Here is a 13,975-nt window from a genome sequence, read left to right as displayed (position 1 = left end):
TGGCCCTTGTGGCCAAGGGGATCAGAGGGTATGGAGAAAAGGCAGGTACGGGATACTGAGTTGGATGATCAGCCATGATCATATTAAATGGCGGTGCAGGCTCGAAGGGCCGAATGGCCTACTCCTGCACCTAATTTCTATGTTTCTATGTTTCTATGTTTCACTGCCTGCTGCACCTGCATGCCTACTTTCAATGACTGGTGTACCATGACACCCAGGTCTGGCTGCATCTCCCCTTTTCCTAGTCGGCCGCCATTTAGATAATAGTCTGCTTTCCTGTTTTTGCCACCAAAATGGATCTCACATTTATCCACATTATACTGCATCTGCCAAACATTTGCCCACTCACCCAGCCTATCCAAGTCACCTTGCAGTCTCCTAGCATCCTCCTCACAGCTAACACTGCCCCCCAGTTTAGTGTCATCCGCAAACTTGGAGACATTGCCTTCAATTCCCTCATCCAGATCATTAATATATATTGTAAATAGCTGGGGTCCCAGCACTGAGCCTTGCGGTACCCCACTAGTCACTGCCTGCCTAATGAAGAACTCAACCATATTATGGTCACTCTTGCCCAAGGGGGCACGTACAACAAGATTGCTAACTAACCCTTCCTCATTACTCAATACCCAGTCTAAAATAGCCTGCTCTCTCGTTGGTTCCTCTACATGTTAATCATATGTATAAATATATATGTATGTGTATATATGCATGTATGTGTATATATGCATGTATATGTATGTGTGTATTTATGTATGTATATATATGTTTATATGTGTATGTATGCATATAAATGTATCCATATGTATGCGTGTATTTGTATGTGTGCATATGTATGTGTATACGTATGTATGTATGTGTATATACGTCTGTGTGTATATATGTATGTGTATATATATGTGTGTATAAATATATATATGCATATATATATTATTACTATATAATTATGTATATAATTGCCTTTATGGTTTATGTATATCATCTTACAAGACAAATAAATTAATAGTGATTATTTAAATCAAAGTTGCTTCTGATCCATGAGAATAAACTTAATTATCTCTAACTTGCCTCTCACACACAGCCACACATTCATATAAATATATAAAATATTTATATAAAATATAAAAATGGTGGCCGATTGGGAAAGGGGGAGATGCAGCGAGACCTGGGTGTCATGGTACACCAGTCATTGAAGGTAGGCATGCAGGTGCAGCAGGCAGTAAAGAAAGCGAATGGTATGTTAGCTTTCATTGCAAAAGGATTTGAGTATAGGAGCAGAGAGGTTCTACTGCAGTTGTACAGGGTCTTGGTGAGGCCACACCTGGAGTATTGCATACAGTTTTGGTCTCCAAATCTGAGGAAGGACATTATTGCCATAGAGGGAGTGCAGAGAAGGTTCACCAGACTGATTCCTGGGATGTCAGGACTGTCTTATGAAGAAAGACTGGATAGACTTGGTTTATACTCTCTAGAATTTAGGAGATTGAGAGGGGATCTTATAGAAACTTACAAGATTCTTAAGGGGTTGGACAGGCTAGATGCAGGAAGATTGTTCCCGATGTTAGGGAAGTCCAGGACAAGGGGTCACAGCTTAAGGATAAGGGGGAAATCCTTTAAAACCGAGATGAGAAGAACTTTTTTCACACAGAGAGTGGTGAATCTCTGGAACTCTCTGCCACAGAGGGTAGTTGAGGCCAGTTCATTGGCTATATTTAAGAGGGAGTTAGATGTGGCCCTTGTGGCCAAGGGGATCAGGGGGTATGGAGAGAAGGCAGGTACGGGATACTGAGTTGGATGATCAGCCATGATCATATTGAATGGCGGTGCAGGCTCGAAGGGCCGAATGGCCTACTCCTGCACCTAATTTCTATGTTTCTATGTTTCTATGTATACGTTAAATTTAATTTTGTGCAGTGTGTGTTAAAGCAATACAATGCAAGGGACACTACGCAAAGGAGGGGGCTGTTCCCGCTACAAGATACTCGAGGATCTTTGCTTTGGATCAAAGATTATAGCGGAGCTCTATAATCTTTGCTTTGAATCACAGCGGGTGGCATACCGGAAGTCGCGTGTCGCATTGAAAAATGGCGGCCGTGACGTTCCTTCACGTACTACACGTCAGCCATTGGATTTCGAAGGAGTGGTCTATCTTGCTCCTCTAGGATCTTTGCTCCAGATGTCCCTCTAACCCTCCACCCATTGGCCGGGCCGTCTGTCCGTCTCCCTCCTCCTCCAATGAGCAATGAGAGGAGGCGGCACAACGACCAACTCCTCCGCCCATTGGCTGAGACCGGTGTCCGTCGCCGTTTCCTCCAATCACTGCCTGTGGGAGGCGGGAGAACCACCAACTCATTCCCTCATTGGATGATCTAGCTGCCCATCACCCATCTAATCAGCCACATCTAGAGGCGGGGCAGTCACCAACTACCCCGCCCATTGGCCCATCCAACCCTCAGACCCTCCCCCCTCCTCATTGGATGGTCTGTCCGCCCCTCTCCCCTCTCCATCCAACCAGCAACGACAGGGGACGGGCCAATCTGCAACCTCCGCCCATTGGGTGGTCCTTCCGTCCGTCAAATCGTCTGTAGCCCATCAGCCCACCCATTGGATGATCCGTCCGCCCATCACTCAGTCCCCGTCCAATCAGAGCCTTTAGGAGGGGGATGTCCATCTAACCCTCCGCCCATTGGTCGGTACCGCCGTCAGTCGCCGCCTCGTCCAATCAGCGCGGTCGGGGGCGGGACCTGTCGACGGTTGGTTTCCGGAGCCGCCGCCATCTTGATCGCCGCCGCCATCACCGTCTCCTCTCAGTGAGTCTCTCTCTCCGTCTCTCTCCCCCAGCGTCCCCGCTCCGCTACATTGTTGCCGGGGATGAAGCGCTGCCGCCCGCCGGGGTCGGGGCCGCCGTGGGTGATGCGTTTGACCACCCCGTCCATTTCCGCCAGCGCCGCCATCTTGGCGCGTCGGCGCTCACTCGGGTTTTTCCGCTCACGCACTCGCTCCGGCAGCGCTCACTCGGGCGTTTCCGGCAGCGCTCACTCGGGCGTTTCCGGCGGTGATGACGCGGCTCAACTCGGACTCGGGCGTTTCCGGACTCGGCTCGTGGATGTCAGGCCCAGATTGAGTGTTTCAGTCACAGAGAGAGAGAGAGACAGAGAGTATGTGCTGGGTGACATTTTGGGGCAAGTCAAGTCACATTTAAAAAACAACTCTCGTTGGCCAAAGTACTTTACATTTGTTATAAGAATAGTATAAACAAACAAACTACATACACATATACATATACATATATGTCAGGATAAGATTCAGTATTTCAGACAGAGAGAGAGACAGAGAGAATGTGCTGGAGGGACATTTTGGGTCGAGACCCTTCTTTGGTTTAGTTTAGTTTAGAGATGCAGCGCAGAAACAGGTCTTTCAGCCCGCGGAGTCCACGCCGGCCAGCGATCACCCCGTACGTGCACTAGCACTATTTTACGTACATTAGGGACAATTTAACAATTTTGCAGAACTAGCTTGTTAATTCTCTGTGTTCCCCTCCTGCAGGGTTTAGGAGCCGCTGCTATGGACGGAGAGATGGGGATGTGAGCGGTCATTGAGGGCGGCCAGGGTGCAGTTGAACCCCCCCCCCCCCCCAGCTACTTAGCGTGAGGGCTGAGCATCGAGGGGCTGCGCTTCGATGGAGGACCACATGATGGGGCACAACAAGGAGAAGCGTTATGAGTGTGAAATTTGTGGCAAGGCCTGGCTGACCCGGAGCAAACTAGAGATCCACCGGCGAGTTCACACGGGAGAACGCCCCTTCGACTGCTCACAGTGCGGCAAGACCTTCAAAACGGCGAATGAACTGAAGATACACCGGCGAGTTCACACGGGAGAACGCCCCTTCGACTGCTCAGAGTGCGGCAAGACCTTCAAAACGGCGAATGAACTGAAGACACACCGGCAGGTGCACACGGGAGAACGCCCCTTCGACTGCTTGGAGTGCTGCAAGAGCTTCAAGACGGCGAGGACCCTGAAGATTCACTGGCAGGTGCACAAGGGCGAGATGCCCTATGCCTGCTCCACATGCGGCAAGGGCTTTGCCCAGTCGTCGGGGCTGTGGGTGCACCAGCGGGTGCACAGCAGTGAGCGGCCGTTCACCTGCTCCGACTGTGGCAGAGGCTTCAAGTCGTTGCCAGAGCTGAAGAAACACATGCTCATGCACACCGGGGAGCGGCCCTACACCTGCTCCCAGTGCGGCAAGGGCTTCACCTCCTCCAGCAGCCTGATGCAGCACCAGCGCACCCACACCGGTGAGCGCCCCTACACCTGTGCCCAGTGCGGCAAGAGCTTCACACATTCCAGCAGGCTGCTGATTCACCAGCGCACCCACACTGGCGAGGGCCCCCACACCTGTGCCCAGTGCGGCAAGGGCTTCACCTCCTCCAGCCATTTGTTGATCCACCAGCGCATCCACACTGGCGAGCGTCCCTACACCTGCATCCAGTGCGGCAAGGGCTTCATCTCCTCCGGCACCCTGATGAAGCACCAGCGCATCCACACTGGCGAGCGCCCCTACACCTGTGCCCAGTGTGGCAAGGGCTTCACCAGCTCCAGCAACCTGCTGTCCCACCAGCGCACCCACACAGGCGAGCGCCTCTACACCTGCGCCCAGTGCGGCAAGGGCTTCACCAGCTCCACCCTACTGCTGACCCACCAGCGGGTGCACACCAGCGAGCTCCCCTACATCTGCGCCCAGTGCGGCAAGGGCTTCACCCATTCCAACATCCTGCTGATGCACCAGCGCACCCACACCGTCGAGCGCCCCCACATCTGCGCCCAGTGCGGCAAGGGCTTCACCCGCTCCAGCAACCTGATGCAACACCAGCGCACCCACACCGGCGTGCGCCCCTACACCTGCACCCAGTGCGGCAAGGGCTTCACCCGCTCCACCACGCTGCTGTCCTACCAGCGGGTGCACACCGGCGAGCGTCCCGTCCACAGCCCGGTGTGTGAAGAGCGCTTTGTCAGGGCCTCCCATGCCCTGTCTCACCAGCGCGTGCACACCAGTGGCCAGCCCTACGACTGCCCGTACTGCGGTGAGGAGTTTGACAGCTCGCGGGGTTTGCAGCAGCACCGGCGGACCCACGTCGGCGAGCAGCTGCTCCCACTGTGACAAGAACGCATGGGGGCTGCGTGAGCACCAGCAGATGCACACCGGAGAGAGACCCTTTGTGTGTGCTGAGTGTGGCAAAGGTTTCACCAACATGTCCAGCCTGTGGCATAACCGGCGTACCCACAGCGGTGAGCGTCCTTTCCCCTGCCCGTCCTGTGGTAAGGGCTTCACCCGCCTTGACCACCTGCTGGAGTGCACACCGGCCAGAGCCCCTTCACCTGCCCGCTCTATGGCAAGGCCTTTGACCGTTCCTCCGGCCTGCTGGCACAATGCCACATGGATAGATAGGCCGTGTTTAGGTTGACACAAAATGCTGGAAGGAATGGGTAACAAACGAAAAAGACCCGAGACACAACACAATTTACACAAACATCCATCACAGCGCTGTGATGGAAGGCAAAAACAATTATCTCTCCACTGCACTCCCCCCCCCGCTGGCAGAGTCAAAGTCAAAGCCCCTGGCGGGCGATGGTGATAGTCCCGCGGCCATTAAAGCCACGCCAGGTGATGCAAGGTCTTGGTGTTAGAGCCCCGGCGTGCGCTCGCAAAGTCCCGCGGCCATTCCAAGCCGCGCGGGGCAATGGTAATTACCCGCTCCAGGTGCTCTTCAACCCCGCAACTCGGGCGGGAGCAGTCGCCGCTGCGGAAGCCGAGAAAAGCGGTCTCCCACCGGGGACCCACGGGCTTCCGGTGTTGCCGTCCACCAGATCCGCGGCTGTAGCCCCCGAATCTCCGGGGGTCAGGTCGCAGCAGCGCTCCACCACAGCTCCACCCGCTCCGGACTCGGCCAGCCCCGCGACGGTGAGTAGTCCGCAGCTCCGCAACTGGAGCCCCAGGTCGTTCCTGTTGGAGGCCACTGCTGACGAGAGTCGCGCCGCCCACAACATTGTCAGCGCACCATTCTGCTAGGAGCTGGACCTCCTCCCTATAGGCCAACTTATCATTGTTGCTGATGAGGCCGTTGTATCATCTGCATACTTGATGATGGTGTTAGTACCATGTACAGGTGTGCAGTCGTAGGTGAAGAGGGAGTAGAGGAGGGGGCTCAGCACGCAGCCCTGTGGAACGCCGGTGTTCAGGGTGAGGGTTGAAGAGGTGTGCTTGTCTAACCTAACAGACTGGGGTCTGTTGGTTAGAAAGTCCAATATCCAGTTGCAGAGGGTGGGGTCGATGCCCAGGTCACCGAGTTCGGTGATCAGTTTAGAGGGTATAATGGTGTTGAATGCTGAGCTGTAATCAATGAACAGCATTCTTACGTAGGTGTCTCTGTTGTGGAGGTGGGAGAGGGCAGAGTGAAGTGCCCTTGAGATGGCATCCTCCGTACTCCTGTTCTTGCGGTAGGCAAACTGATAGGGATCCAATGTGGGGGGGTAGGCAGCCTTTGAGGTGTGCCAGGACCAGCCTCTCGAAGCACTTGGTGATGATGGGAGTAAGTGCAACTGGGCGGAACCTAACCAACTCGCAGTGTAATCAACGTTGCGGGGGAACAGTTTGTGTGTGTGATATAGGGTTAGATTCATAATTCTGTTAGTTCATAATTCTGTTAATTCTTGTTAAAGAATAAAATGTTTATAAATTTTGACTGGTAATTTTCTTTTTTAATGTTTTTTAAATCATTTATTTTAAATGGCTCATACGCTGTGTTTGAGTTGATGTTTGTATTACACTTGCACTCTGCAATTCATTCATCTAATCACACTGTTCACAACTGCAGTATTTGGGAAAATAATAACAATATGAAGATTCCAGTTGCTCTGAATACCTGCACCGCCATTCAATATGATCATGGCTGATCATCCAACTCAGTATCCTGCACCTGCCATCTCTCCATACCCCCTGATCCCTTTAGCCACAAGGGCCACATCTAACTCCCTCCAAAATATAGTCAATGAACTGGCCTCAACTACCTTCTGTGGCAGAGAATTCCAGAGATTCACCACTCTCTGTGTAAAAAATGATTTTCTCATCTCGGTCCTAAAAGATTTCCCTCCTATCCTTAAACTGTGACCCCTAGTTCTGGACTTCCCCTACATCGGGAATAATCTTCCTGCATCTAGCCTGTCCAACCCCTTAAGAATTTAGTAAGTTTCTATAAGATCCCCCCTCAATCTTCTGAATTCTAGCGTGTACAAGCCGAGTCTATCCAGTCTTTCTTCATATGAAAGTCCTGCCATCCCAGGAATCAGCCTGGTGAACCTTCTCTGTACTTCCTCTATGGCAAGAATGTCTTTTCTCAGATTAGGAGACAAAAACTGTACATAATACTCCAGGTGTGGTCTCACCAAGACCCTGTACAACTGCAGTAGAAGCACCCTGCTCTTATACTCAAATCCTTTTGCTATGAATGTTAACATAGTGTTATATGGACCTGTGTCTGAAATAAAGCTTTATATATATATTGAATGGCGGTGCTGGCTCGAAGGGCCGAATAGCCTACACCTGCACCTATTGTCTATGTTTCTATGTTGAATCTATTCACATATGTCAGCCCCTCCATCCCAGGGATCAACCTGGTGCGTCAATCACAAGGATGTCCAAAACTGTAACGCTCCAGATGTCCCTCTAACCCTCCGCCCATTGGCCAGGCCGTCTGTCCGTCTCCCTCCTCCTCCAATGAGCAACGATGAACTCGTCCGCCCATTGCCCAAGGCCAATGTCCGTTGCCGTTTCCTCCTCCAATCACTGCCTGTGGGAGGCGGGAGAACCACCAACTCATTCCCTCATTGGATGATCTAGCTGCCCATCACCCATCTAATCAGCCACATCTAGAGGCGGGACAGTCACCAACTACCCCGCCCATTGGCCCATCCAACCCTCAGACCCTCCCCCCTCCTCATTGGATGGTCTGTCCGCCCCTCTCCCCTCTCCATCCAACCAGCAACGACAGGGGACGGGCCAATCTGCAACCTCCGCCCATTGGGTGGTCCTTCCGTCCGTCAAATCGTCTGTAGCCCATCAGCCCACCCATAGGATGATCCGTCCGCCCATCACTCAGTCCCCATCCAATCAGAGCCTATAGGTGGGGGATGTCTCTCTAACCCTCCGCCAATTGGCCGGGACCGCCGTCAGTCTCCTCGTCCAATCAGCGCGGAAGGGGGCGGGACTTGGGGACGGTTGGTGCCAGATCTTTGGTTGGTGCATAGAACCGCCGCCATCTTGATCGCCGCCGCCATCACCGTCTCCTCTCAGTGAGTCTCTCTCTCTCCCAGCGTCCCCGCTCCGCTACATTGTTGCCGGGGATGAAGCGCTGCCGCCCGCCGGGGTCGGGGCCGCCGTGGGTGATGCGTTTGACCACCCCGTCCATTTCCGCCAGCGCCGCCATCTTGGCGCGTCGGCGCTCACTCGGGTTTTTCCGCGCACGCACTCGGGCGTTTCCGGCGGTGATGACGCGGCTCAACTCGGACTCGGGCGTTTCCGGACTCGGCTCGTGGATGTCAGGCCCAGATTGAGTGTTTCAGTCACAGAGAGAGACAGAGAGTATGTGCTGGGTGACATTTTGGGGCAAGTCAAGTCACATTTAAAAAACAACTCTCGTTGGCCAAAGTACTTTACATTTGTTATAAGAATAGTATAAACAAACAAACCACATAATATATACATATAGAGATATGTCAGGGCAAGATTCAGTATTTCAGACCCTTCTTTGGTTTAGTTTAGTTTAGAGATGCAGCGCAGAAACAGGTCTTTCAGCCCACAGAGTCCGCGCTGACCAGCGATCACCCCGTACGTACACTAGCACTATTTTACGTACATTAGGGACAATTTAACAATTTTGCAGAACTAGCTTGTTAATTCTCTGTGTTCCCCTCCTGCAGGGTTTAGGAGCCGCTGCTATGGACGGAGAGACGGGGATGTGAGCGGTCATTGAGGGCGGCCAGGGTGCAGTTGAACCCCCCCCCCCCCCCCATCTACTTAGCGTGAGGGCTGAGCATCGAGGGGCTGCGCTTCGATGGATGACCACATGATGGGGCACAACAAGGAGAAGCGTTATGAGTGTGAAATTTGTGGCAAGGCCTGGCTGACCCGGAGCAAACTAGAGATCCACCGGCGAGTTCACACGGGAGAACGCCCCTTCGACTGCTCAGAGTGCGGCAAGACCTTCAAAACGGCGAATGAACTGAAGATACACCGGCGGGTGCACACGGGAGAACGCCCCTTCGACTGCTTGGAGTGCTGCAAGAGCTTCAAGACGGCGAGGACCCTGAAGATCCACTGGCAGGTGCACAAGGGCGAGACGCCCTATGCCTGCTCCACATGCGGCAAGGGCTTTGCCCAGTCGTCGGGGCTGTGGGTGCACCAGCGGGTGCACAGCAGTGAGCGGCCGTTCACCTGCTCCGACTGTGGCAGAGGCTTCAAGTCGTTGCCAGAGCTGAAGAAACACATGCTCATGCACACCGGGGAGCGGCCCTACACCTGCTCCCAGTGCGGCAAGGGCTTCACCTCCTCCAGCAGCCTGATGCAGCACCAGCGCACCCACACCGGTGAGCGCCCCTACACCTGTGCCCAGTGCGGCAAGAGCTTCACACAGTCCAGCAGGCTGCTGATTCACCAGCGCACCCACACTGGCGAGCGCCCCCACACCTGTGCCCAGTGCGGCAAGGGCTTCACCTCCTCCAGCCATTTGTTGATCCACCAGCGCATCCACACTGGCGAGCGTCCCTACACCTGCATCCAGTGCGGCAAGGGCTTCATCTCCTCCAGCTCCCTGATGAAGCACCAGCGCATCCACACTGGCGAGCGCCCCTACACCTGTGCCCAGTGCGGCAAGGGCTTCACCTCCTCCAGCAACCTGCTGTCCCACCAGCGCACCCACACCGGCGAGCGCCCCTACACCTGCGCCCAGTGCGGCAAGGGCTTCACCCGCTCCACCCTACTGCTGTCCCACCAGCGGGTGCACACCAGCGAGCGCCCCTACATCTGCGCCCAGTGCGGCAAGAGCTTCACCCATTTCAACATCCTGCTGACACACCAGCGCACCCACACCGTCGAGCGCTCCTATATCTGCGCCCAGTGTGGCAAGGGCTTCACCCGCTCCAGCAACCTGCTGCAACACCAGCGCACCCACACCGGCGAGCGCCCCTACACCTGCGCCCAGTGCGGCAAGGGCTTCACCCGCTCCACCAAGCTGCTGTCCCACCAGCGGGTGCACACCGGCGACCGTCCCGTCCCCAGCCCGGTGTGTGGAGAGCGCTTTGCCATGGCCTCCCATGCCCTGTCTCACCAGCGCGTGCACACCAGTGGCCAGCCCTACGACTGCCCGTACTGCGGTGAGGAGTTTGACAGCTCGCGGGGGTTGCGGCAGCACCGGCGGACCCACGTCGGCGAGCAGCTGCTCCCACTGTGACAAGAACGCATGGGGGCTGCGGGAGCACCAGCAGATGCACACCGGAGAGAGACCCTTTGTGTGTGCTGAGTGTGGCAAAGGTTTCACCAACAAGTCCAGCCTGTGGCATCACCGGCGTACCCACAGCGGTGAGCGTCCTTTCCCCTGCCCGTCCTGTGGTAAGGGCTTCACCCGCCTTGACCACCTGCTGGAGTCCACACCGGCCAGAGCCCCTTCACCTGCCTGCTCTATGGCAAGGCCTTTGACCGTTCCTCCAGCCTGCTGGCACAATGCCACATGGATAGATAGGCGCTGTTTAGGTTCACACAAAATGCTGGAAGGAATGGGTAACGTTTCGGGTCATTTCTTCAATCACCCATTCCTTCTCTCCAGAGATGCTGCCTGTCCCACAGTTACTCCAGCATTTTGTGTCCTTTTTTGTAAACCAGCATCTGCAGTTCCATGTTTTTAATCCATTCTGGTTAACCATCTCTGCACCTTCCCCAAAGCCACCGCATCAGTCCTGTAATGGAGTGACCAGAACTGTATGCAATCCTCCAAATGCTACCTGACCAATGTCCCATAAAGCTGCACATATACATTCGTCACTTAAGAAACCTATCTCTTTTAATACCAATAGTCAATAATCCATCGTTTAAACCATCAATCATAGACAAATCATTTATACAATGGGAAAGAACGGGAATTAAAACGCTCGAAGATCTGTATGAATTGGGGAATTTACTTTCATTTCAACAACTACAACTGAAATATAATTTGAAAAATAACCAATATTTTAAATATCTTCAAATTTGTGATTATCTGAAAAAACACACAAAAGACTATCATAATATGCCTTCCGACTTATTGGATGAAGCAATGAAGACCAAGGCGGAATCAGCTAATTTAATATCGTACCTATATAATATCATTTTAAACATAGAAATACCCACAACAGATGGAATTAGAAAAGATTGGGAACAAGAATTAGCTATAAAAATCTCAAAAGAGACCTGGGATAATCATTTACTACAGGTGCATAAATGTTCGATCAACGTACGACATACGCTCATTCAATTTAAAACATTACATAGATTATACTACTCAAAAACTAAATTAAATAAAATCTTCCCTAATGTTTCACCAATCTGTGATAAATGCCTGTGTCAAGAAGCTACCATAGCGCACTCTTTTGTTTTTTGTATAAAAATCAAAAAATTCTGGTATGAAATATTTGATATTTTTTCAAAATTGATCAAAATAAAACTGGTACCAAAACCAGAATGGATTATCTTCGGAATATTGGAAGGTAACCCTGAATTAAATGTGTTTCAGAAGAATTTATTTAATTACGGGCTAATAATGGGAAAAAAGCATACTTAAATTCTGGAAAAATGCGCCGACACCAACAATAAAAATGTGGATATCAAATATGTTTGAAACATTACATCTGGAAGAGATGAGATTCCTCCTAGCCGGTAAAGCAGACCAATTCCAAAAGACGTGGTCTATGTTTCTGGACCTATTACAAGTATGAGGTGCAATAGTCAGGACCTGGTAACGGGAGGTAAAACAACAAAAACAGACTTGGTTGGTAGTCCCCTTTCTGCGGAGTTTAATGTTATAATAGAGCGATTGTTTCTATTTTCTCTTTCTTTCTTTTCTAGGGTCTATTTTCTCACTTTACTTCCTTCTCTAACTTCTTTCCTAAGGGGCTTTCTTTTCCCAACACTCTTGCACTTCACGACTCTCTTGCACTTTCTTTACTTTTCTTACTTCTACCTTTTTCTTAAAGCTCGAAAAAATGAAGCGGTACAAAAAATGTATTAAGATATATGTGTTATGCAGGATTGTAATTTACCGTACTTCTAATAAAAATTAAATTAAAAAAAAAAAAAAATACATTCGTCACTCTCCCCAATTTCACCCCACTCGTACACAAATTCTCTCCACTTCACCCTCTCATGCCCCCCCTCCTCTCCGACACACTCCCTCTCTCGCAGAACATTGACCTCTAATTTCAGGTAATCCCTACCAAAGATTGATGAGAAGGCCTACCGGGAGGAGGTGGCTGATCTAGCACTCTGGTGCCAGGATAACAGCCTCCTCTTGAACATCAAAAAAACGAAGGAGCTGATCATGGACTTTAGGAGGGCACATCATCCGAGGACAAAATCATGAGAGACCCCTTCCACCCCTGCAACGGACTGTTCCAGCTGCTACGGTCAGGCAAACGCCTCCGTTGCCATGCGGTGAGAACGGAGAGGTTGAGAAGGAGTTTCTTCCCAGAGGCAATTCGGACTGTAAACGCCTATCTCACCAGGGACTAACTCTACAGAACGTTTTTCCTTCCATTATTTATTATGTAAAAGAATATGTGTGTTATGATTGTGTTTATAATTTGTTTGGTTGTTTTGTTGTTTGTCTTTTGCACAAAAGTCCGCGAGCATTGCCACTTTCATTTCACTGCACATCTCGTATGTGTATGTGACAAATAAACTTGACTTGACTTATAGCGGAGCAAGATAGGCCACTGCTGCGAAATGCAATGGGCTGACGTGTAGTAGCAATGGAGCAGAACCTAGGCATTTTGTTGTCCATTTCAGTAACCTACCCGACTCACAGTAATCAACGTTGCGGGGGAACAGTTTGTGTGTGTGATATCGGGTTAGTTCATAATTCTGTTAATTCTTGTTAAAGAATAAAATATTTATAAATTTTGACTGGTAATTTTCTTCTTAATGTTTTTTAAATCATTTATTTTTAAATGGCTCATATGCTGTGTTTGAGTTGATGTTTGTATTACACTTGCACTCTGTAATTCATTCATCTAATCACACTGTTCACAACTGCAGTATTTGGGAAAATAATAGCAATTTGAAGATTCCAGTTTCTCGAGCCCTGGAATGTTCCTTAATGTTTTTGTGTCTATGGAGTTGTTTATCAACAATAAAATGGGTCTGGTCTTCCCAATAGCCAGAGAGTGTAATGAGATCTGTCTATAATGGTGGGGTTATCTAAATTAAATATTTCACAAAATTGAATTTGTTTAAGCAAGATTTACAAATGATGTCAGATTCAGATTCAGATTCAATTTTAATTGTCATTGTCAGTGTACAGTACAGAGACAACGAAATGCATTTAGCATCTCCCTTGAAGAGCGACATAGCAAACGATTTGAATTAAAAAAAAAAAAAAAGTGTCCGGGGGGGGGGGGGGGGTGGTGATTGGCAGTCACCGAGGTACGTTGTTTAGTAGAGTGACAGCCGCCGGGAAGCTGTTCCTCGACCTGCTGGTCCGGCAACGGAGAGACCTGTAGCGCCTCCCGGATGGTAGGAGGGTAAACAGTCCATGGTTGGGGTGAGAGCAGTCCTTGGCGATGCTGAATGCCCTCCGCAGACAAAGCTTGCTTTGGACAGACTCAATGGAGGGGAGCGAGGAACCGGTGATGCGTTGGGCAATTTTCACCACCCTCCGCAATGCCTTCCGGTCAG

At 51.0% G+C, this 13,975-nt stretch overlaps 1 protein-coding gene across 1 annotated transcript; it reads left to right on the top strand.

Annotated features, from left to right (window-relative positions):
- Positions 1 to 2,751: 2,751 nt before the first annotated feature.
- Positions 2,752 to 13,207, top strand: LOC129693736 (zinc finger protein 850-like). Its single transcript, XM_055630507.1, has 4 exons — positions 2,752 to 2,810; positions 3,547 to 5,156; positions 8,368 to 8,538; positions 9,088 to 13,207. The coding sequence occupies exons 2-4, from the start codon at positions 3,680 to 3,682 to the stop codon at positions 10,500 to 10,502; spliced, it is 3,063 nt and encodes a 1,020-aa protein (XP_055486482.1). The 5' UTR covers positions 2,752 to 2,810; positions 3,547 to 3,679; the 3' UTR covers positions 10,503 to 13,207.
- The last annotated feature ends 768 nt before the right edge of the window (positions 13,208 to 13,975 follow it).

The sequence above is a fragment of the Leucoraja erinacea genome, unplaced genomic scaffold, assembly GCF_028641065.1.
Source record: "Leucoraja erinacea ecotype New England unplaced genomic scaffold, Leri_hhj_1 Leri_404S, whole genome shotgun sequence".
NCBI lineage: Eukaryota > Metazoa > Chordata > Chondrichthyes > Rajiformes > Rajidae > Leucoraja > Leucoraja erinaceus.
This window is presented reverse-complemented; position numbering and strand designations above follow the sequence as displayed.

Bases quoted from the DNA above. Each gene is read 5' to 3' on its own strand.
- LOC129693736 (XM_055630507.1), top strand. From the start codon at position 3,680: ATGGAGGACCACATGATGGGGCACAACAAGGAGAAGCGTTATGAGTGT. The intron at 5,157-8,367 runs GACAAGAACGCA...TCTCTCTCCCAG, and splicing joins CGAGCAGCTGCTCCCACTGT to CGTCCCCGCTCCGCTACATT. The intron at 8,539-9,087 runs GTGATGACGCGG...GTGAGGGCTGAG, and splicing joins GCACTCGGGCGTTTCCGGCG to CATCGAGGGGCTGCGCTTCG.